Source organism: Phoenix dactylifera, unplaced genomic scaffold (assembly GCF_009389715.1).
Source record: "Phoenix dactylifera cultivar Barhee BC4 unplaced genomic scaffold, palm_55x_up_171113_PBpolish2nd_filt_p 000204F, whole genome shotgun sequence".
Lineage (NCBI taxonomy): Eukaryota > Viridiplantae > Streptophyta > Magnoliopsida > Arecales > Arecaceae > Phoenix > Phoenix dactylifera.
The window spans coordinates 457,053-482,913 of NW_024067722.1; the positions used below are offsets into that span (position 1 = coordinate 457,053).

Below are 25,861 nucleotides of genomic sequence, written 5' to 3' on the forward strand. Positions count from 1 at the left end.
TGTGCCAGTATGTGCGAGATTATGACTGAACACTACATGCATGGTGTGCCATCTATTGACTGGAATTGTTGCAACATGCAATTCTTCATCATTACCTTCTATGAGAGGATTTATTTTTCTGTTTTTCTTGATTTCATGACTGCAACATGTCGGTGGTCTCTTGTTTGTGTTTAAGTAAGCTCTTGGTTTCACTTACTTTTTTTGCAACTATTTTAGATCATGCTATTTCTTGTTGCTTTTGTTTCGATGGAGTCCATTTGTTTATTTTCTGCAAAATCTTTATCAGTTACTTTATGTTAGTGATCTCTTGATACTTTTGTTCCTGTTACTTTTGGACAGTCGTGGTGACAGCTGTAACAGCATTGGGCCATGGCAAGCCAAAATTTTACTCTACTCCTGAGTTAATTGCATTCTGTAGGAAGTGGCGGCTACCAACAAACCATGTTTGGTTGTTCTCAACAAGGTGAAGATCTAGGTTCATCTAGCTATTTCACCGGCTTATAGCTATCAAATGTATAATAATGAGGGTTTATCTTTTTTTGACATCTTTGCAGAAGATATTTTGCAATTTGACCTTGTCCCACTGAAGTACCTTGGTTTTGATATGCCATTTTCCTGGCGAAATTGACAGACTAATCATGTTCTTTCTGAATACCATTTCTACATGTAGCTCAATTATTATAAACATAATTGAGAAACAAAGGCTGATAGTTGGTACTTGTTAATCGTCATTAGAGCTGTATGGTTTGGCCATCATGTTGATCCCAAATTCCCAATTATATGGAAGAGTTGTATTGTTTGTGTTTATAATATTTCATCATTTCTTCTTCACAATAGATACCCCAGCAGGAAAAATTAGGTTCTATTCAGTGATATTTCATCAATAGTTTGCACATTATTCTGCATTAAAAATTATAATCTATAAAAAGTTTGTCCTCACCAATTACTACAATTGTAATAAGACATCATTTTTGGACACTTGAATGTCATGTTGTTTATAAATTTCTTTTAACTCGGCCCTAGTGTATTTCTTGTTTTCCATTTTTCTCATTTTAAATTCTGAATACTAGCCAACTCCTTATGCTGGAAAATTAACTTTATTTGGTTGAGTTGTCTGCATTTTTTTTATATGGATCCGTGAAAGAAATTCTTTTTTCCTGACTCAATTTCTTCTGTTACTCAAGGAAATCTGTGACTTCCTTTTTTGCTGCATATGATGCACTATGTGAAGAAGGAACTGCAACACCTGTATGCAAAGCCCTTGATGAAGTTGCTGACATATCTGTACCAGGTAATCATAATTGAAACTTGCTCTACAAATTATTAATTTAAGAAATATTTCTTTAGTTAGTTTTGATTATTCTTGTTTGGTATTGACATTGAAGTGCTTATTTGCAGTTGTTGAACTTCTAAAATATTAAAATCATAACTCTATTTTTTCCATTTTTGTTGTCTAGGAAGCTGATGGCACTCTTTGATCTTTTAGAAGTTCTATGAGAACTGAAGCTTTTTATTGGCTGACTTGCAGGGTCAAAAGATCATGTAAAGGTACAAGGTGAAATTTTGGAAGGTTTGGTTGCTCGTATTGTTAGCCATGATAGCTCAAAACATATGGAGAAAGTTTTGAAGGAGTTCCCTCCGTCGCCATTTGTTGGAGGTAGCCCATTAAGTTTTAGATTCCTACATAACTTATCTTTCGAAATTTATTTTTTTTGTTTTATGTCAGAAATATAATTTTTGAATGGTATAAGTCAGGAATAAAATGAAGAAGACAGTGTAAAAGCTAAGATAATTGAATGGAACAGTAGAGTCATAGAAGTAAATGGAAACAAATTGACATTGGGACATATTCATACTGCAACATTGGGGCAGCAAGAGATCTAATTAGCAGCATAGACTGACCAATATTGCCGATATTCTGGACTAAGATACACATTACCAAAAGACTTTCTTCATCTACTCAGGATTTTGTTAAGATATATTGCCAATCCTGGATTGGACCATCTGAAATGGGAAGTCTTCACGTCTTTTTGCATTCTCCTGTTAGACTTCTCTATAGTTCATTTTTCTCATTTTCTGATCCGTATTATATCTTGAGATCCCTTCTTGTGAGGAATGTTGCTGCCCTACTGTGAAATACTTTATCACTTTACAGATGTTATCTTGTGTGCTTTGTGCAGCAAAATGCGGCTCTAATCATGTTATGCTAATCCTTTAGTTTTTGCCCCTTCTTGCTGCCTGCAGTCCGTTTTGATAGACTTTTTCGCTTTGGGATTTGGTTTGAAAAGAAGATTTTTGGTGGATGTCGGTCTCTGTTTTTTTGAGAAAATTGGAGCAGATTATGCTGTTTGGCATGCAGAATTATTGCATATGTGGCGTTGCTTAGTGTAAATGGCTGCATAATGGCTAGGCCTGCATAGGACTCTGAGTATCACGGGAGTACACATTCTTTTCTTTTGGTCTGTTGTTTGGCCTCCTCCTTTGAGAGACCATAAAAATGCTAGGCCTCTGCCTCCAGAGGATCAACAAATCCTCAATCTTTAATGAAAATTGCATCATTTCCTTACAATAAACAACTTACAATTTGGTTCCATACCATCTACCGTTTAAGACTTTGTTTCTGAAATAAATTGCAGCTTTCTTCTTTCCCTGTTTCCCATCAAGAAACGTGTCATATACCTGTAACATGATAATTCACATTGCCTATCTTATCTTTGGATGTTATTACAAGAACCTTGCTAAACCCACACACAACCACTTAGTAAAAACAGTTTTTGTTGCCTGGGAAGAAATGGTTAGGAAACTTGTTTTTGAAGTCTCATAGTATTTTAGAACTGGGAATTTTGTATTATTCCCTTTTTTTACTGATTATATTAGGTGCATATACACATGTTTGGTTAGAATCTTGTAATGCAACTGTTTGATTCAATAAGCTAACTTTTTCATTCATAAGCAAAAAGTAACAAATCTTGCTTTTGTGTGCAGCTGACCTTGATTTAGGACCAAGTTTGCGTGAAGTGTGTGCTGCTAATAGGTCAGATGAAAAGCAGGTTTTATTCTTCTCGTCCTCTTTTGTTCTACCGGATGCTGCCTGTTTCATAATCTGACTTTTAGATTCCATTAATTTTCAATGTTTCAACATCTCTCTGACATTAATATTATTTCTATAGCAAATCAAAGCACTTCTCGAGAGTGCTGGGACTTCTATGTGTCCAGATTACTCTGATTGGTTTGGAAATGGAGATGTTGGTGTCCTTTCTCGAAATGCTGATCGATCAGTCCTTTCAAAATTTTTACAAGCTCATCCTGCAGATTATGCAACTGTCAAGTTGCAGGTAGGCTACATTAATTACCTCATTTGTTCTTTATATTATCAATTTAGCTTTGCATCTAGATTTTCTTAAATAAAATCAAGAAATCCTTTATGGCTGGATAATTGTTTGCAACATGAGAATTGATTGTCTAATTCAACAATGTGATTGTAGTTATTCATTTTTCAGCAAACTACTCTTGGTACTTCTAAGTTTCTACATATGTATTAATGAACACAACTTTTATGAATATGTGGAAGTTTGTGAAATATTTTTTATAATAGATGGATTTTCTAACCTAATAAAATTGGAAATTTTGTTTGAAAATTAAATCAATTGACTATTTGGTTATGTTTTTCCTTTAAATTTGGAATTATCCCTTATTTCAAGATTTTCTCACTCCCCCCTTTTAGAAGTTTAGAGGAATTAAGTTGGGCTATTACGTTCCATGAGCTTGAATGACGTAATTTACAAGGCTTATCTCTTTACTTCCCAACTGGTCTTGTATGTGTCAAAATCAAATACTATCTTGTTCAAGAATTTGGTGCATTTGTGTTAGTGGAGCACCTCTTTGAGAGCTAGATGTTCTCCAAGTTGAGCTAGATGATGTAATGAATGATACCTTGTAATGCCGGGGAGGTGTTGAACTTGAGCTGAAAACTTGAAGGACAATGGATATGTCGATGCAACTGATTGTGGTGAGGTAGAAACCTCACTATGGCATGAACGATGCAAGGGGTTGGCACCTAAAGATGGCGATGATTTGCAAGCCAATAGGCTCTCAACAGGGGCAAACGATAATTAGAAGAAGAGCAAGGGCAGGTAACTCTGTTCCGAGGCCAAAAGCACCACCTTAGCCGAACAATCCAAGGGTACAACCAAAGGTCGCCATTTCAATACCGGACCTTGTTCCGATACCATCTTATTACAGTGTTGATACGCGGTACGATACGAGATGGCGAAGCGTACCTAGTGTCGATATGATACGAAATTGTGTACTGGTTCGGTACCGATATCAAGGTTCGCCGGACCGACCGTACCGGCGTACCGGTGAGCACCGGCACTGGTACGGTTTCGGTTCGGTACCGACTTGGAACCGGTACCGAACTGGAGCCGCGCACGCACGGACATAAAAAAAAACAACGCGTCCGCGGAAGCGCGGGGACGCGTCAAATGCCACAGAGTGGCATTTAAATGGCCCACGCAGGCTGGCAGCCTGCGCGGGCGCAGTTCCCCGCTTGCGCGTCCACGCGTGCTTCCCAAAAAAAAAATCACCGCGTCCGTGCGGACGCGTTAAATGCCACAGAGTGGCTTTAATTGCCACTCTGTTGCATTAAGAGGCCCACGCGGGCTCCAGCCGCGTGGGCGCTCTTCTCCGCGCGCCCACGCTTGGGAAAAATGTGCTTGGACCGGTTCGCATCGGTACCGGCTTGTACCGGCGTGAACCAGCCCGGTTCGCATCGGTACCGGCTTGTACCGGCGCGAACCGGCCCGGTTTGCACAGGTACAAGTATGGAACTGATCGGTTCCGACTCAGTTTGGGTCGTAACCGTTTTTGTACGTTGTACCGTACTGGTACCCGTCGGCACCGGTTCGGTACAAGCTGAACCGACCGGTTCCGCTAGCAAGATCCGCCGTATCGGTACCGGTTGGCGTACCGGTGGCAGCCCGGACCGGTACGAAACCGGTCCCGTACCGGTCCGAACCGGTGGCGTACCGGTTCCGTACCGGTTCTTCAACAATAAACTACCGGTACCGGATTTCACGTTGATTCGGTATCGGTCCCAGGCCGGACCGGTACGGCAGACCATGGGTTCCGGTGACCGGTCGGTTTGGCATACTTTAACCGATATAGTACAATAAATCCTGTACAGTACGGTACCGACCAATACGGCAAACTTTGGGTACAACTCTCACATGCTCACTCGCAAATTATACGAATTCACCAAAAGGGAGCAGTAGAGAGAAGGCAATAACAATTTTCATAAGAGAATTATCACTAATTAATAACTCAACTATCTCTGATATGATCACAAGAAGAGTCCTAATGGGGGTATTTATAAGTAGTATAAGAGGGCTCTTTTCTTCAACCTTTTAATGTGGGTTTCCAAGTTTTATTCTAACTCAAAAAATCCTAACTACCAACTTTCCTAATAATATTAATAGTTCTCAAAAAGAAAATTCACAAAAATCAAAACTAACATCTAATTTTTTTGAGATAGAAAAATAACTAATCATCAAAACATAGGTGCCCACGCGTACGGGATCTACAACCCGTGCGGCCGAAACTCGCGACCCATGTGCATCCTAAGCACTTTGGCGTCATACTCCCTGGTTGGAGAAGACTCGCCTTCAAGTCTTGGTCTTCTTGGTTTTCATAGTAAGGCGATAAGTCAACTATCTTGAATGTTGCAGGTACGCCAATCTCTAAGAAGTTCAATTTTGTAGGCATTATCATCGATACATTTCAGAACTTTGAAAGGGCCATCAAATGTTTTGTTGCACGATGTTTCGGTGGCAAATCGCACTACTATGAAAACCAAGAAGATATAGTCCTCAAAGTTTGATGAGAAGACGAGATCTGGATAAGTGCAATTGAATGATTGATAAAATAAATACCAGGGTCAAACGGAGTGGAGAGATACAGGAAGCATAGCTTGGGGCCTTGCAACATGATAGGCTGCCCATGGTCATTGTACTTCTTCACGAGTGGGCTTGCTTGATGAGATGTGGTATTGTTGTCTTTCCAGCATGAGCCATGTTGTGCAACATCTTCAAGTTAAGCTCATTTGACGCGTAGGTTGAATTTGGAGACATTAAAGACCATTGGCCTAGAAGCATATCGCGACTTCCTCCTTCTATCATGCCAGTGTCCAAAGATGGTTGAACCACAATGTCCTCAATGTGACCCTCTGGCAGAAACCCATGAATCGGAGGATCTAATAATCTGTTAGTCACTGAAAGTTCATCCATAGCACGAAATATATCGTCAAAGTTAGATCTCTAGTAGGCAAGGGGAGATCTAATGCTGTGTGCCTCTGTTCAAGTTTTCCTACCATTATCATCTATCTCACAACTTTTATTCTTTCATTTGAAGCAAAGAACATGTGCTCTGTCCTGTAGAGTCCCATCCCTTCCGCATCATTATTTCTTGTTGTCAAAATTCCCACTGCCGCATCCATGGCATCAACATCCTCTGGGTTAGTCTTTGTCCTCACCAAAATAATAGTCTTTCCTCGGGCACGCCATGCTTCGGCATCATCGGTAGCGAATTGAACTTGACCAACTGTAATTTTCGGTGATGCAGGCAAGCCTGTAGTAATCACTTCATCTTTGTATGCAGATGGGTCTTCGAACTGTGGATGTAGAAGTTGGTCTAGATGTCCTAGTTCCACCATCCAACAGAACAGCAGGCCATCGAGAGTTCTCTGCATGTTGTGGGTAGCCTTCTCGGGACATGAACACATGAAGAACTCTGCTTTCCGCAGGGTATTCCAACATTGTGGAATGTTGGGCTGCTCTCTTGAAGAATGAACTTAGAGGCGAGAATTTGAACTTCAGTGTAGTTGACATCCCACTTGGTCATGGATTTGATGAATTTGGGGTCGAGGGATAGGGCCGCATTGTTGTTCTTAAGGTGCACAGTGCCCTGTTTCATGACCTCGTGGGCCAACTCCTGGTGCTTTTGGTATGCACATGCTGGAGGGCCTAGCAAACCATATTCTAGCTTTCGTAGATCATCGTCGAAGAAATCAAGATGCTTCAAGACCATTATATTGTTAATTATGACCTTCACTGCAGCTAAGGTGTGATGCCCATGTTGTAGCATCATCTGTGATTCCTGTGTTTGTTGCTAGTGAGGAATATATGGCCCTTGTGAAGTGTTCTTAGTATGGAAGATGTTGGAGCATAACCAATCTTCTTCAGCAACTACCATATTCGTATCAAAGTTGCTGCGGACCACCAAGCTTCACCTTGATCGGCATACACTAATTCTTCTTCGCTTGAGCCCTTGCTCATCGCACTTGACTGGCTGATCTTCTCCTTTCTCTTCTGTTCACGATTCTTCTTCCACTAAAGAGACAAGCTTTCTATATGTGCAATATGCTCAAACGTTTAGCACTTGAAACACTTGCGAGCAAGGTTCGCTATCTCGATACCGGACCCCGTACTGGTGCCACACTAGCACAGTGTCGGTACGGTACGGTATAAATTTTTTTTGACATACCAAGTGTTTGTACACCACCTGTACTGGGTACCGGTACAGTACGTTACATTCTGTGCCACCTGGTTCGAGCCGGTACAACGTACCATGCTTGTGAGGGTTAGAGGTGACAATGTTGGAACGATTGGGGTTACTGAGGATACATTTGTCCTTTCGAGATGGTTGGGAGATACTGCATTTAGAGGATACTGATGTCTTTGACACGGAATTCCTCTAGTTGGATGCTCCATCTCTATACTTTGGAAAGTGTGATTTATTTATTCTTAATTGTTGCTTCTCAACTTTTGTTGCTAATAGTATCATGTTGTTCAGCATCTAATAGGGTTGGAGTTGCACGACTTACTCAATTTCTGGCTTCAATCCTCCAAGATATGACACTATATTTTGCTTTTCGGGCTTCTTGATATGTGTATGTATATATATGTACATGTATGTATGTATGTATGTATGTATGTATGTATGTATGTATGTATATATATATGTGTGTATATATATATATGTATATATATATGTACGTATATATACGTGTGTGTGTGTGTGTGTGTGTGTTTGTGTGTGTATACACACACACACACACAAAGAACCTGTTTTGTTGGTTTGACCGGTAAGTGGCGATCACAAAATAATGAAATGGTGGCTAAGTAAACCAAAATTTGAACTGGCTGAACTAAGTTAAGTAAATAAGTGGATTTGCAATGGAAACTTTTTAAGAATATTTCCTTGCTGGTTTTATGTGTGGTTATATGTTGCAATTATTATCTGAGTATTATTTTCATCTGTTTAATATGTGGTGATTATGGGGCCTTCTATCCTGAGTTTATGTTGGCGAGCTTCAGTAACACTTTAATTTACGTAGTTCTTATTATATTATTTGTTGCTGTGGCTATTTTCAAAATGATTTTATTTGTTTCTTTAATATTTGTAATTTCTGACCTAAGTTGTCCTGTGATCTTTTTATTTGTAAAATACAACAGGAGATGATCCGTTTGATGAGACAAAGGCATTTTCCTGCTGCTTTCAAGTGTTATTGTAACTACCACAAAATTGATTCTCTATCAGTTGACAATATTTACTTTAAGATGGTTATCCATGTCCATAGTGACTCTGTTTTTCGGCGATATCAGCAAGAAATGAGGTCTGCTTGAAAATATCAAATGATACACCTTTTGTTCTCGAAACAAAATGTGATTTAGCTTTTGTCTATTTTAAGATTTGTATTTTTGTCATAGTTTTTTTTTTCCTTGAGTTGTATAACCTTGTTTTCGTTTTTTTTGTCTTCCTTTTCTTTCCCCTCCTTACAGGAGAAACCCAGGACTGTGGCCATTGTACAGGGGTAAGGAACTTTTCTCTCTGTTGTTTTATGTGCTTTCTCCTATGTTTACTAGAATATTTTGACCATCATGTTTAATTTTATCTATACAGTTCCAATTTCTATCTTTAACCATGTTCTTTTTGTCTCATTTCTTATTTGAAATGTTAATGAGGATCAGATGGTCACTGAACTACCATTGATGTTCTTTATTTGGAAAGTCTTATCTTTAACCATGTTTTTTTTTTGGTGCTAGGGTTTTTCCTTGACATTAACTTGTTCAAGGTAAACAAAGAGAGGGCCACTGAACTTGCAAAAGACAGCAATGCCCTATTAAAGAGTATCAATGGTAGTTGCGATTCTAGTGCATTAGCATCAGATGGTCTAGCTAATGAGGATGCAAATCTGATGATAAAACTAAAATTTTTGACGTATAAGGTATGGTTTTTCCTACTCTGTAAATTGAGTAATACGTACTTGCAGTGGGACAAAGTTTACATTTATTCTGCTATTGCAAGATATGCTTGTTATTGATGATACCTGATGGAAATTGTAATTGCTTCAGATCATTTCATCTGATTCTAATTGTGTAAAGCCAAACTCAATTCTCATTTATCATGCCAAAAGGGATTTTGACCTGTATTAGAAATAACCTAAGTGTTTTTTTATTGCCTGTTTAAGAAAATTATGGCTGACAGACATTTAGTAAGTTTCATATATTTAAGTAATTCAATGATTTGTTCATTGTTTCTGCATGTGTTTTCTACTGTCTACCTGCTGCATAGGAAATTTCTTGAGGATCTAAAAGGCTTTGCTGTGCTTTAGATCCTTGCTATTGTCATTTGAGTGCTGTTTCATTTCACCAAAAACAATGTGAAGTGAATATCTTGAAGAGACTTGTTTTTCCCTTTTTGACCCACCCCTATTGGTTATTTGTTTTGGCTTGTACAATTCCCTGATTGTAGATCTGAACTTTTATTTTTTCAAAAAATATACCTTAGGTCTTGAGTGGAAGTATGGAACCAAATATTATTGATCAGGTTTTGACCCAGTCCGAACTAATCAAAAATAATTTTTGAAACATAAAACTCTTTAGACTCTTAACAGATTATCGGAGTTGATAAATATTCTTCTTCTACTACAATGGCTCAGACTAAATTGCAAATACTTAAAACATTTTTTGTACATAACATATTCAGGATTTCTAATTTGTGGCATCGAACCATAACCACATCCATCAGCCCATGTCCCGACTGTTTGGGGGTGCATTGTGAATATTTTGTTACCGGTTCAACCAACTGTTCTATTAAGTGTTACGGCCTGTTTCATTGAGGTACCTAGATCAAATGATAAGGCTGATTGGGGAGAAACCAAATTTAGCTTTGCATGTCGTGTTTATTTCTATAGCTATAGATGAGAATTATCCCATCATTATTTGCTATGCCAAAATCTTGAACTTGCAATGTGATGCTTAGTAGGTGGAACAACATTCTTGCAAGCACATAATGTCGCTTCAGTTGGGTGTCAAATTTATTTATTTATTAATTATAGTGTGTTTGTTAATTATTTATTTATATTGCACAGTTGAGGACATTTTTGATTCGAAATGGTTTGTCCACACTCTTTAAAGATGGTCCATCAGCTTATAAAACTTACTACTTAAGGTATGTATGCCGTTCCTGCACACTTAACCATCTTGATAGTGACACATGGAGTTTGCTTTTCTATTTCTATTCAAGTGGTTATACAATTCTCTCTTTAACAAGTTATTTTGCTAGATATATTTCTCAAAAATTCAGTCTAGCTGTGTTGATGTCATTCTGTTACTGTGTTATTCTGTTTCTTTTGTATTGATTGGTTTCTGCATCTCTTCATCAAAGAATGTTGAACTATAAAAAGCATGTCTAGTTGATTCCTGTAAGTATCATTTAACTTATCCGGTGATGCTTATGGAAATTAACAATACCACCCAAGTAATGATTCTTTCTTCGAGATATGCTGAAATACATTTTGTATATTATATTGATATAAAATTATAAATCATGTAAGACCTCATTATGATCAATACAAGCAACTTCTAATGAGTCCTACAAGTACTAGAAAGACCTTGATGATCAAGAAAAAAGGATGTCTGTGAGAACTGTCTGCAAACCAATTCATAGCATAAATCATACAAACCAGAGCTACGGAACTAGGTCTATATTTAGCATCACGAACTCTCTGATTGTTCTGTATAGTTGTGGCCTCCCAGATTTTATCCTTCCAATGAATACAATAAGGGCATGGATTTATGCTACATATCTTAAGTGTTCTACCATGGTATATGCAAGGAACCCCAAGCTTTCCATTTGTAGTGTCTATCACCTATATACAACTTTGGCATATTGTCATCTACTGTTGTTAACCGTAACTAGAACAGCATACAACCTTAAGTAGTTCATAAAAGGCTTGTTGTAATGACTATGGTAATAGGATAATACTAATCAAGTGCATAAGACATTATATTGCACAAGGATTAAGGAATTGCTCGATTTCGTACTGAACCAAGCTGCTCTTGGTGCAACTAGGGTTAGTACAGGCAAGAACCGCCTGAACCGCACTTGAATCTTTCAAACCGATCTAGATCGAGCGGTTTGGGTGGAGATCAAGGTCAGCTCATCTAAACTAGCCTAGAACCACTTGTGAACCGAGTGGTATGCCAAGATACTACTCAGGATGCTTTTCCTTTTTACCTTGTTTCTTGTTTTCCACCATTTGAAATGGAAACAAGGAGAAGAATAATGGTAACTGCGGATACACTGATTATGAAGACTTGGAAACAGGCTTAAATCTATTGAAATGCTTAGCTAGTTACACACCATTTTGAAATGAAAAATCAATTCAGAAACATTTTCTTTTCTTGCTTGAATGATATAGTAGTAATAAACATAAGTTCTCTTGAAGACTAAAAAATATAGAAATTAACTAAATGACAAACAGTTATGTAGAGAAAATCTTCAAATCTATTCAAGTCTTCAAGAGAGACAGAGAGGGGGGGGGGGGGGGGGGGGGAGAGAGCGAGACAGACCTTGAGTGCATAATTCAACGTCATAGTGAATGAGACTATGGAAGAATAAAAGAAAACAGAAGGGTTCACATATTCCAACAATGAGTTCAACACAAGCATGCAAAGAGATAAAAACCCTTAAACAAGTGGTGTTAGCAGCTTAGTTCTAACTATAATTTCAGAACAAAAGAATTTTTCAGATATGGAAACAAGGTGTCACTCCAATTGTTGACTAAAGCACAGTACAACCAGTACCTCCCATGATTAGAGAAAAGCAAACTATAACTAACAACATTTTGTATATTCTTGTTAGTCAAGAATCCCAAACTTTGTTGTTGGATACTATCATCCTAGAGCCTTGTTTTATCTTTTATAAGCGATTATTGTAATTTACCCTGTTTCTATCATTGTTTTCTTGTCAAATGATTAATACTACTTGTAGACTTTTTTAATGTACATCGATCCACTGGTTACTGTCAGTACATCCCTTTTATACTAGATCGATGATTTTAGCACCCTAATTGTTTTTCAAAAGCTAATGTTAACATTCATATGTTTTGCATGCAGTTTAGATTCCATGTTACATGATTTATATGATAAATGTGTATATTGACTTTCAATATGCACAGAAAACAATGCTGTACTAAAGGTGTTTGAGGTGCATCTAAGCATACCTATCAATATGCTTTATCAGCATGATCCTTGATATGGCATGCGCCATATCCACCCTTGGTCAATACGAACTTTGATGGGGTATTCAAACATAGTTTGAACATTAGATGATCAAAATATGCATTTAATTCTAGTGATGTGCAAGACTGTGACTATGGCTATTATGTCAACTAAAAGCTTCTTTTCTGACTGTGTTCTCTCTTTTGATGGGAGCCTTCACAAGTCTTTCATTCTGCTTGCTTATACAATCTCAATTGCATCCCCAATACTCCATGCTTAGTTGGTGCAACTCTTATTGCTTCCCCTAATGTATTCATTTCCAGCTATACCCTAATTTTAGAACAAACCACCTTAACTTTTTTAAATCTTTCATTTTAAATTATGTGTTTGCAACCTTTTTGATCCATATAGTATTAGGCCTTAGGCCTTTATTTATGCCACAAATGTGTACAAATATCAAATAATTACTAGGAGTACTTCCCCAATAAGTCCATCCCTCTTCAGTTCTGTCAGACTTCTCTTTTGGCATATCCCTATTTCTATATAACTGATTAAAGAGAAAGTATTTGCACTTGGATATCTCTTTCCCATGTGTTCTAATTGGGCTTCTCTCTCTCAGTCTTTGTTGATTTACAAGGTGAAAAAGACTGATTTTCTTATGTTGATATCTAAGGGTCATAAATACTCATAATTCTTGAGTTTTAAATTACATCTGATAGAATAACCAAAAAATAAAATAGAAATTTATTCTTTCTTACATTGGACATGGTTGGTTATATTTCTCAAAACCCTCCTGATTAGTGGTTATGCTTTCATGTTGTTAACTTATTCTGCAATACATATTAACATTAGAAAATAATCCTTTTATTTGTGATAGGCAAATGAAAAATTGGGGAACATCAGCTGGTAAGCAGAGGGAGCTTAGCAAAATGTTGGATGAATGGTAAATGCTAGTCATTTTGTCCTTTTGTTCAAATAAATTTGCTGCCTATATAGTTTCAATATTTTCTTTAATTTGTATGATAAGCTTCTTCAAATATGTACACATTAGACTGTCTTTTTAATGTGCAGGGCTGTCTATATTCGAAGAAAGTATGGGAACAAACAGTTGTCATCATCAACATATCTTACTGAAGCTGAGCCTTTCCTTGAGCAATATGCTAGGCGTAGTCCACAGAACCAGGTGTTGGTAGGATCTGCTGGTAACTTAGTTAGGGCTGAAAATTTCTTGGCTATAATTGAAGGAGATAGAGATGAAGAGGGCGATCTTCATCCTGAGGGAGATGTAGCACCTTTAACTCCAACTCCCACAGTTAAAGATACAGTTCCCAAAGATGAGGGTCTCATTGTATTCTTTCCAGGTAAAATCCCTACATCTGACACAAAACATTCCATCTCAAATTTTTCTGTACAGTTTCAAGCAATATGTACAACTGCAAAAGGTAAGAAGTTAGTACAGTATGCTATTTTATTAGTCAAATCAAGACTACTATTATTTCGATATTCGTTATTGGAAAAAATACAAAATGCAAATATTTTCTCTTTTAGGGACTAGGGACTCAGGGGGATGGCTGATCTGTTGGGGTGATAAGCCATAGAATTAGCTTGCCACCTTTATGTGCCTGATGCATTTATAATTAATACTACTTAGCACCAGTTTTTTTTTTTGTTGAATGAATGTGACATTTAGCTGCTCTTAGTATACATTCAAGCAAAAAATTGCTATTTTGGTGATTTCAAGAATTAATTGAGGTTTGGTAATGCAAAAAGCCAGCTAGATGGAAGTTATAATATAGTGAAAGGCAAAGGCTGTACAAAGCAAAAGGGATGGCTGAAAAAATTTGAATCTTGAATGATCAGTTATTAGTGAGAGTACATAAGACTAGTCTGAAATATGGATGCTAATAGGTATATGGACATTACAGTATGGGAGCCTATAGAACTCTCATAAAAGACAAGAAGAGGTGATGGCTGTGATGCAGAAAGCCAGACTTAAACTTTTTAACATGATTTTTTTTAAAGGGCTGCAGGGGGTAAAATTAGAATTAGGGAATTATGATTAATTCAAAGTTTTGTAAGTGGTACTGTTCAGGCTTATTTTCTACTCCTTTTCCTTACAACTTATTTTTTTATTCCTATTTTGAGTGTCTATTTTTGTTTTATAGATGAATTCTGTTTCAGATCTGGTCCACATCCCCCAAACTTTCTCTGCTGTATCCTAAATTCCCTCCAACCCCCATGTGCCTGTTGAATATGTCACGATGTTACTAAATTTTAATAGCTTTGGTTTGTCATTGGAGCAAGGGATTTGGCCAACTGTTGAATTTTTCAAGTGAGAGACATGTTTGACTGCAATAGTGTTTGGAACTTGGAAGATTGTTATAATTTCCCGTGCTTAACCTGATGAGATTACTGCTGTATATTATGGTTCAGTGAAGCATAGGTGGATACATTTCAAACATAGGCCTCATTAATCGTTCCTCTTTTTTATTTGATTTTAGCTGTTTCATGAAGTTTGAGAATTAGAGCAATGTCATGCATCTGATTTATAGCCTTGAGTTTCATATAGAGCCTACAGTAAAATTGAGGTCCTCTGCTAATATTTATTCCAGTCATAAAATAAAAGAGTTTTTTTTTTTCAAAATGAGTATGTCAGATCTGATAATTTTTGTTTGTACATCAACACTTGCTTGTTAGATTTCTTGCTGTTAGTGTTGTCTATGTTATGCCTAACTGTATATCTATTCATTTCTCTCTCTTTGGCGATTTACTTCTGAAAGATTTCCTTTTATTTTATTGTGTAGAATTGTATTAGTTTCCTTTCAAAACTGTAAGTTTATGATTAGAGATGTTTCATTATTATATTGTTATTGCCCTCTGATTTTTTTTCTCTCTTTTCAGGCATACCAGGCTGTGCTAAGTCAGCTCTATGCAAAGAAATACTGAGCATGCCAGGTGGCCTTGGGGACAACCGCCCTGTGCATAGCCTGATGGGTGATCTTATTAAAGGTCTGTTCTGTATCCATGGTACTCATGATTATAGTATATGTTATGTATGTTGGTTAATTGTTTTTTATGATTTCTTGTAATGTAGTGTTAAGCAGTAAGATATCTGTTGTGCCTTCTTTTTTAGTGTTTTATGTTTCACACTTTCACACATTTACCTGCATATTCAGTGCCATTCTCAAGTTGTATGGTTTGGTGTCCCAGATAGTTATTATTTAGCTCCTGCATATTCAGACCACCCTCTGCATGTTTCATCTGCACAAGCACACAATGCAGAAGGGTGCTTACCCAAAATTTGACAAAATTTAAGTTGTGTTCTGTCATGATATTCATCACTGTATTAAATATCTTTAATTTTTCATGAATATGTATGGTCAATGTTTTCCTAGTTTATTGTGATGTTATAAAATTTCAATATCTCGATCTGGCAAATTGGAAAGGGAAAAATGCTTCAGATTCCTAAATTTCAATGTCTATTTATGAGCTACAAAACAAATACTTTTTTGAGAGTCACAAAGACATGCATCGGCTGCATTTTTATGATATTTAGGTGAGTTAGATCAAAGAACAAACTGACTACACTGTTATCTTGCTTCTGGTGTTTGGTGCCCAATTGTAGATGTCTGAAGGGTACAAACATAAGCATTTGGGAGAAACAGCTGTAATGACAGGTTGGATAACTTCCGGAATAGTATTCGAGGCTAAACTTCCAAATTCATCCCTAGATCATGTACCATTTCCCATTTAAAAAGTTGATTTATGGTACCCCAATCCTCTTGGAACTGTTATAATTAGCCTCTCAATTGCATCCCACTTCTCTCTTCTTGGTTAAATCATCCAGTGTGTATTGTCACATGCAGTAGCGGCAATTGAAACATTGAAATAAGTCATCTAAGGAGCACAGATCTAGCTTAAGTTATGGAAAATTCTCCAGTAGGAAAACCTTTACAGATAAAAAAGCATACTTTCTTTTTCATTAGTATTTACATGGAGTTATACATTCTGGAGTTCTATATGAAGGTTTAAGTTTTACACTTGCGAGTATGAACAATAAATATTATAAAATTGTTATATCTTAAAGTCATGCTGCATTGTGTAGCATTCTTTTATATGGTATAGCATGCTCTTTAGATGATTTGCTCTGTGTTGAGTATCAACTCCTTAAATTGAGTGCTTGTATGCTTAACCATGTTGTGGGTTTTTGGTAATCCCAAATAGATTTTTGCATCCCAAATTGTATGAGTATCCATATTTAAGTATTATTCTACCATTCCAAATTTCTCTTTGAATTTTCCTAGATTGTTGATACTTTCTTTTCAAGGTTTTAAGTACCAGTTTCAATACCCGTACCAGCAGCCAACTGTTACAGGCTGTACTGATTGCCAATATGGTATATCCCTTGGTATTGGCACAGTGTGGGGAGCATAACCAAGTACCAAGGGTGCATCTACCTGTCTAGCACTATAAAACCAGCTATGGACCTGTACAGTCCAATGCTTCTCACCATCGTTCCAAACATGTAACCTTTTTTCACTCTCCAGACTTGTAGGACTTCGATTCTGTGATTATCTTGAGGTTGCTTTAGATGTCAGGTCTACATCACTGCTGTGCCCTATGTGCCCAAGCATTGTTTTGCATTTCACATGTCCTAGACAATTACTATCGAGCTCAATTTTCTTCCAAGGCCCAAGTCTAGGCCCAGCTGTTGCCTTTCTGGGAATAAGGGATTGTAAGTTTACAAACAAAACCTAGCCTTATTTTGCATGGTAAACATCATGGCAGGCATGGTCAAGCCATTACAATGGACTGGATGGACATAGCACATGTGTATATATCACCATAACCATAACTATCAAGCTTCATCCAACTATCTATGGTTTTCATGAATCTTTGTTCACCGAGCATTCCTTTTTAGTGCTTCCTCGGACATCATCTCAAGTTTTTCCATTTCCTTTTTCACAGTTTTTGTCCATGTTACCCCAGGTCTTTCCCTCATCTTTCTTAATCCTTCAGCAAATATTGAAGCCCTCTTCTACAGCCCGCTTAGATTTTCATTGTACATACTCATACTATCTCATAATTCTCGATCACTTTGTTTGTCCTTAATTTGTACAATGCCTATATCTCCTCTAAATTCTCATTTTTCACTCTTCTTGCTCTAGTTTTACAATTCATCCATCTCAACGTTCTTGTTGCTTCTAAATCCAACTTGTTTTTTGGGCTTTTTTGGTGTGCAATATTTGAGCCATCGAACATTGTAAGCCTTAATGTTATCTTGTAAAATTTTCCAAAGTCACCGATGTACATGTCAATCACACAATATCCTAGAAGCATTTCATGCAACCAGCTCTAGTTCTATTGCATGTGTCCTCTCTCTCTCTCTCTATACATTGTTTTATATACCATATCCCAAACAACAAATGTATCACTATATGGTATATCTTATCCATCATCCTTGACTAGCATGCTATTCTTTGTTTCTATTTTCACTAGAATTTCTTTATATATATATATATGTGTGTGTGTATATATATATATATATTCTTTTTTTAGTTCTATTGATTTTTAAGCCTTTTCACTAATGCTTTCTTCCATAAATTCAATTTAGCATTTAATGGTGTTCTATTCTCATTAATTAATGCATTACCATCTGCAAATAATATACACCATGGTATATCTTCTCAAAGAATTAGCAATAAGTTCACCAAGTTAGCATAAAATTCACCAATTTAGCATAAAAGGATGTAATCCTATTGCTAATCTTTGGTTTAAGCCCATTGTCACTAGAAATACACTTGTACATACAATAATACGTATAAATATACACATATGCACATGCACACAGAGATGTGTGTGCATATGTATGCATTCATTCATCATTTACCCTTCTAGATACTTACTAAGTGATGAATTAAAAAGGCCAACGGTTTTTTTTGAAACCCATATCCTTTGTTTGATTTGTAAAGTGCTTTCCCCACTAGGTGTGATATTTTTATCTCTAGTTATCCAAAGTGAATCTTTGCAGGAAAGTACTGGCAAAAGGTTGCTGATGAGCGCAGGAAGAAACCATATGCCATAACCCTAGCTGACAAAAATGCTCCAAATGAAGAAGTGTGGAGACAAGTAATGTCCTATCTCCTGTTTTAAATAAATGCTTATTTCTTTCTCTTTATAAACTGTGGTGTCATATGTTCCTTTATAATGTTGAGTAGGAACTGATGGATATTTTTCATATTCCAGATTGAGGGCATGTGTCGGAGCACAAAAGCCTCTGCTGTTCCTGTCGTTCCAGAATCTGAAGGTTCTCTTATTATTATTTAACAATTGCAATTAAGTTTGGCCAATCTGTTCATTTATACCTTTTGTTTGATTTCCTTAAGTTCTTCTTTTAAGGTGGCCTGTGGTATTTCAGGCTTTGAAATTTTATATTCAACTCTGCAGCTGATGTTCAAATATAAAAACACTTCTTTACTGTTGAAGACAAGAATCATATCTTTTTCATTTCTTTTTTAACCTCCTGTCATTAGATCTTACGTGCAGGTTTATTTTCCTATTTTCGTGAAGTTATTCAGTATTGTCTTGTGGAATATCAAAACCTCTTTATGTTGCCATACATTTTTTTCATCTTATGCTTCTTTACTGTTGTCAGTAACAGTGAGATCCTTATTTTAAAAAATCAAGGATCATAATTTTATAATGGTTGTGAAATCTGAGTTTGATGGATTCGGTAACAATATTCTGAAATTGAATCATTTTTTTTTGCTTGAGGATTGTAATTAATCAAGATATTATAAGAAGATTGATATGCACTGACGTTGTCAAATCTGATTGTATATGACTAGAATTAATGACAACCAATGTTCCTGTATATTTATATACCGCATGAATACAATAGACACCCAAACATGTTATATACTTTAATCAATAAGCCTCGTCTAAGCTAGCTAGAGTTGGTTCCGCGAATTTAAAAGGGAACCTTCCTGTTCTAAGGTTGTTTTATAATTAGCTTTTAATCAGACAAATAACCCATTGAATCAGTCTTAGCTTTCTCGGCAAGGCAACTTTGAGCAAGGGAGGAAGCTGTCACAAAACCCAAAGTTGGCAGGTATGAAATCAACCGTATATTGTAGTTTAATAAGCTTATGTGAATAGTAAACAGCCCTCGAAGCTTGCCTTGCTATTGGAAGGACTCTAGATGTAAATGGAATAATGCAAAGCTTTATATGGGGAGCTGCATTTTTCCTGAAGGCATATAATATAAACAAGCGAGCCACTTTAAAACAGAATGCCTGTTATGCATACTCAAATACATGTACTCATGTAATTATACATATGTACCTTTTATGGTTTATGTTTTCTGAGTTGTGTTTCAAGAGGATCATCTATAACTTGTGTAGAAGTCTCGCAGGAGTGATTGTCTTTGTCCTTCACAGAATTTTGTTTTCTTTATAAAATCAAATATTGTAACAACAGAGATCCCATGCTACAGCTGATGTTTTCCAGTCCAAATGTATTTCCTCCATGGCATTCAGTAGAATAAATTCATTTGCCAAATATTAACTAGAAATAGCTAATAACTTTCCCAAGGTAGGTACTATTGTATGCTAAATACTTCAATACAATCATGTATAGGGAACATTGTTTGGAATTATGACTTGTGTGAATGTGCAGGAACTGATTCAAATCCGTTTTCTCTTGATGCGCTGGCTGTTTTTATATTGCGTGTTCTTCAACGAGTAAATCATCCGGTATTTGCAAACTCTGCTAATCTCATGAATGTAATTGACCAGAATTATCTGTTGACTTTTGCCACTCGGCTATCTTATGCTTGTTTTTGCTGTATTTGTAAAAGGGAAATCTTGATAAGGCATCTCCAAATGCTGGTTATGTTCTGCTAATGTTTTACCACCTCTATGATGGCAAGGCATGTAGTCGCTATTCGTACCCTCCAATGGTGGGAATACATGTCGAAATAAATTCTCATTTAATCTTATCCTAATTGTTTTGGCCATGCTTCTCCAGAATCGCAGAGAATTTGAGAGTGAATTATATGAACGTTTTGGCTCTTTGGTCAAGATGCCTTTGCTCAAGCCTGATAGGTAAAGCAACGCCTTCTGTTTTTCATGTTCTGCCATTTCAATTTTTTAAGGCATTTGCACTAATGGACCCACTGTAAATTTCACCTATGTTTTCTCAAAGTCTGTGAAGTGGTATTATATTGTCAATGACTATCTGCAAGGATATTAGATGCGTCCAATGAATTATTGAAGCATATCTATAAGTATTTGGCATACAATATGCACCTTGGACTGCAGAGTGGGATGAGTTGGTTTGGAATCTTGATCCATGCTACAGTATATCACAGAAGTCCTGTTCAGTGTCAACCCACGTCAGCAGCTAACTTGTTTATGTCAGCAACTAACTTGTTTGAAAGTGTCCATTGACAAAAGTAATTTGTTGGCACAGATTGATTCTACTCTCTTGAATAGCTGTCTAGTAGGTCAGGTCTGGGTCCAGTCCATTTTTGCAACCAATCCAGTTTCTAAGATGGGTCTGATCCTGAACCTGCATCTTTCCAAATGTTCCAAGGTCTGGTACAGGTTTATTCTTTTTTTAAGGTCCAATCCAGACAAACCTCTTCCATCTATAATCATGTGCAGTGAAAGGCTAGCCAGAAAAAGAATGCAGATTTAAATCTACCTTTTCTGGGTGAAATTTTTTTATAATTTAAATAAATTTGTTTTCTGGGTGTTAATTCTGTTTTGCATCTCTAACTTATGCTACTATGTTTAATTGATTATACATTCTATTGACTAATGACTTGTTCTCTAGTGACTTTTGTAATGGGTATCTCAAAGGGCCTCTCAATATTATGCGAATTCTATATTGGATCATATGTTAGTTTTCCTCTTGTTTGATATCTAGTACCTTAAATTCTCATGCCATGCATCTTCAAGGGCAAAGAATTGCATTTGCTGGTCCCTTCCTAATTGCTGGTACATGTACAATCTTGGAGCACACATTGCATGCAATAGGTTTTCAATCCCAAATCCCATTCCATGAAAAAATAGTTGCTCTGTGGATATCCCTTTGCAACCCAAATTCAATCCCTAGTCATCTTTTTACTGTGCCTATACAAGTTCTTGTGATTGGAAATCACTTTTAAGTGCTAAGTTTTAGCTAACAAAAATAGCTAACAAAAAATCTTTCACTTCATGGTGTCAACTTTCGATGAAATTTGCTATTAGGTTCACTTGCTATCCTTTTCTGTGCTCTCCCTCTGTTAGTGGCTTGTTTGGATGAATGGCTCTAATCCCTGGTATCGCACACATGGTGGGAAGCAATGAGAAGTGGGAACAAATAGAGAGAGAGATACCAACTTCGGGAGCCATCAGGTTTTGCAATCTATAAGATTGTTAGATACCAGAAAACACCTTAAAAAGTTTTCAAGAATCCCTAAAATTTTGGTATCACTGAATTCTCTCCCTTCTTGCTCACTCCTCTCATCGGCCTCTTCTTCTCAGTCCTTCCTGCATGTGTGGTGGTTACATCACAGATTGGGAACCAATTATCTAAACTTCAGATATGCATCTGTCTTCACTGTTTTTTTACTTGTAAGCTGTATATTCTTACCGACTTGTTTATTCCCTTCATATGACTTGATTATTTACATCTAACTTTCTTCATTTCCATGGATATATTGATGTTTAATGACAATTTTTTTAAGATATAAAGGAATGCTAATGCACAACAATATTTTTACTTATCTACTAAAGTGGCATCACTCCTACAATATTTCCTATTAATATTTACCATGTTGTGTTTTTCTGTTCTTTATAGAAATCCACTACCTGATCCTGTGAAGTCTATACTGGAGGAAGGCATAAGTCTTTTCAAACTTCACACTAGCAAGCATGGAAGGTATTTTCCAGTCTTAAGAAGTCTTACAGAAGAATGCGCTGGTCTTTATATAGCATCCAGTAATATCCTTGCATGCAAAGTAACATCCAGATTATTTTGCACATCTTTTTCTATACTTATCATTCCATGGCTGATATATTTATTTGCTGAAGTATATGAACATAGAATAAGTTTTACTATCCTTACATTTCCAGCAACAGAGGTACCAAAGTTCGCTGTCTCGGTACCGAATTCCGTACCGGTGCCACACTGGCACAGTGTCGGTATGGTACGGTATGAAGTTTTTTTTTTGCGTACCGAGTGTCAGTACGCCACTCGTATCGGGTACCAGTACCGAACCGATATGGTACAGTACATCCGGTACTATCCGGTTTGGGCCGGTACGATATACCATGAGAGGTACCATATCTTATCCTGTTGATATGCGGTAAGCCATGAACACAAGTCCAGGAGGGAACAAGCAAGATTTTACAATTGGCTTTTAGCTAAATGATTTAACATGAACTGCTTATGTTCAATTGTAGATTTGTATGTTTTTGTTCTATGCATGAACTTATGACAATCATCATATGCATTTCCTTAAATAGCACATTTTCTATGTCGCTACTTCATAATTCGTACACTCCTGCATGTTCTGTGTGAACTGTGAAGGGGAACCAACATGCCCAACTCATCACATGACCAATGCATTGTATTTTTTCTCTAATATTTGCATGTATGGTCATCCTTTGTGTTCAATATACTAAATAAAGTAAATATAGTATTGTTTGTGTTACTAAAAAAATAATCAGAAGAAACATCTATCATTTATAATGCCAAAGTGTAACACAGATAACCTACAAAAGAAACATGCTTTATAGGTGCAAGCAGTCCATCTAACTACAAACCCATGTGGATCTATGTCTCTGTCATGTCTTCTAACACTGCTTTTTGCATTTCTCAAAATATTTTATGCTTTATTAAGCTAAATTATAAACCAGTGGTCGGTGGTATCAAAAGACATAAGCATGCATTTGAAATGTAGTTTGTATGATTTGGGATTCCTTTACAGAACCATGATTCATCATTTGAAAGAAACTCAAAAGGACCTAGCAATATGCTTGCCCATGAAGGTGTAAATCCTTTTCCACCATGGCTAGTAGCTAGAGGAAAAATCCTAGTAACAATGACTAAAGGCCGTGAAAACTTAATGCATCAGCTGATGATATTATCAACATATGAAAGGAAAACTATAACTTAATGAGTGTCATATCAAATAAACATGGAAGAATTGGCTTTAGTAAAATTATATCCATGTTGAGCAAAGTCTGAGCTCATTGTTTGAGACCATAAATTTTGCATGAAGCTTTTGAATATGACATGGCGTAGAACTCTATAAGATTCATATAAAATCTGGTGAAAGACACAAGGACCTTGGATGACGAATGTTAAGAAACACACTAATGAAATCTTGTCCAATTACCCTATTGAGAGCAGAAAAAAAGAGAAGCATGTAGGGAGTAAATTTGTTGTCAAAATCAATCCCAGGATGTTAGTAGACAGAATATGAGCATTGTAACAGGCATTGACCATGTTAAATTTTTTAATTTACAGAACCATTTTTAGCCTATGACATGCAAGTAAAAGTGTATATAGAACTAAAGTCTGAGAGATTGTTTCATACACGTGAGTCGTTTGTTCTTCTGTAGGATTTCTTTTTACTGTTGAATCTGTAACAGACTTGAGGAAAGATCGAGCATTGTGCTTGATAAGAAACCGATGGAAGATGGGACTATTTTTAGGTTGAGGGTTCAAGTGCAGGAGAATGGTTATGAAAGGTGTTTAGATTGTCGAGATTGTTGAGGGAGCATAGCTTTGAGTTGATTCTAGTCATATTTTGATCAATGCATCTGGGGACAATGAATGGATGCATGACAGAGAAGAAGGAGAGGGAGTTGATGGTCATCCAACCTGATCTTTTCAAGGTAGTGGGAGGCCCGTATGATAGGAAAGAGGAGGAGGTGCCAGGGTGTGTGTGTGTGTGTGTGTGTGTGTGTGTGTGTGTGTGTGTGTGTGTGTGTGTGAGAGAGAGAGAGAGAGGAGAGGGGTGGGGTGGTTGATAGATTGAGGAGAGCATGATCCTTGAGAGTATCGGCCTGATTGCCCATCCATATCTTCTTGATCATTCACCACTTCAGCTCAGGCTTTTTGGAAATATTTGGAGGACCTAATTCCATTGGTCAAACCTGTTTGAAAGCAATAGAAAGGAATTTCGACTTGATGATCCTTTATTCTGCTTTGAATTCCAACCTAACCCTCTTTTTAATGGATAATACAACCAAGTCGTGTAGTTTAATATAGCGGATGATAGGTCCTAAATGGACCCCCAAACTATAGTAACTATGTTGATCTTCACAGGCTACCTATTATATCCCCAAATGTTTTCAATTGAACTTGCTCCCATCACATCACATTGCAACCAAAACATCTGTGCGTGGCCTGCCTCTATTCCATCCCATCTCATTACTTCCCTTCTTTCAGCAGACAGAGTGCGCCCCACCACCTCCCCTCTTCCATGCCACCAAATAGGGTTCAGTATAAAGCTTGCTGATCAGCCCTCTCTCCCTCTTGCAATCTCCTCTTTGTTTTGACTACATGAGGGAAAACAATGATGGCAAGAGTCCAGAACAAGCTTCCCCTCTATACACCCTTCTACTTCACCCATATAAAATGTATTATAATACTTTTAAAAAAAACAGAGAACAAACTATTTCCTTGTTTCAGAAGCTAGAAAGAAGTATACTGAAGAAAAACAAAATCTGAATATGGATTGCGAGGTTAACAAGAAAATAAAGATTTAATTCTGTTAGTAGGTAATATACTGATCAGTATACAAAAATATCTGTTGAGAGAAAAGCACCATTCAAATCCCAGTCCCTTCTTCATACCAATAACTTTTCCTTTCATATTTCCGGAGTCCACAACCATTTCTGTTTGAGTTCAAGATCTCACCCATTTATTCCAACCAAAAGAAACATTGCAATAGAACATAACCCAGACAAGGGGGTTATGTTTTCAAGTGTTTGAATTTAGATCTTTAATAATTTTATTCCTTGGTGAGGAAGGAAAGATTGCATTTTATTTCTGTTCACATGGTATGTTCCTTTTGCGTGGTGGACCAGGTCTTGTTCTTGCACTTTTGGATTCAAGTAGATGAGAAGATGGTAAATGGAAGCAAGGGAAATGTTAAAGAAAGGAGATATTGAAAGAGGGAAACATGCAGAAGTGAATTTGTGACTGTAAAAGTGGGCAAAACGTCTCATTAAATTTACGGTTGGAAGACGGATGTTGATGGGTCATGGGGGAAGATGGAATGTCCTTATTATGGGGTC

General features: G+C 36.9%; 1 protein-coding gene across 3 annotated transcripts in view; it reads left to right on the forward strand.

The window, feature by feature from the left end:
* Positions 1–25,861, forward strand: part of LOC103712056 (tRNA ligase 1) — a 38,266-nt gene that overhangs the window by 8,713 nt on the left and 3,692 nt on the right. For all 3 annotated transcript variants that reach the window (XR_003386623.2, XM_008798436.3, XM_026806572.2), the window contains 18 exons: positions 340–463; positions 1,185–1,291; positions 1,529–1,657; positions 2,986–3,050; positions 3,171–3,335; positions 8,511–8,671; positions 8,838–8,869; positions 9,102–9,283; positions 10,430–10,509; positions 13,441–13,506; positions 13,635–13,924; positions 15,465–15,572; positions 18,595–18,692; positions 18,810–18,870; positions 20,241–20,317; positions 20,422–20,493; positions 20,592–20,668; positions 22,410–22,490. Coding sequence is in view for 2 of the 3 variants with exons in the window: in XM_008798436.3 (XP_008796658.2) it covers positions 340–463; positions 1,185–1,291; positions 1,529–1,657; positions 2,986–3,050; positions 3,171–3,335; positions 8,511–8,671; positions 8,838–8,869; positions 9,102–9,283; positions 10,430–10,509; positions 13,441–13,506; positions 13,635–13,924; positions 15,465–15,572; positions 18,595–18,692; positions 18,810–18,870; positions 20,241–20,317; positions 20,422–20,493; positions 20,592–20,668; positions 22,410–22,490 (1,975 nt within the window). In the remaining variant the exon portion in view is untranslated. The remainder of the gene's footprint in view (positions 1–339; positions 464–1,184; positions 1,292–1,528; positions 1,658–2,985; positions 3,051–3,170; positions 3,336–8,510; positions 8,672–8,837; positions 8,870–9,101; positions 9,284–10,429; positions 10,510–13,440; positions 13,507–13,634; positions 13,925–15,464; positions 15,573–18,594; positions 18,693–18,809; positions 18,871–20,240; positions 20,318–20,421; positions 20,494–20,591; positions 20,669–22,409; positions 22,491–25,861) is intronic.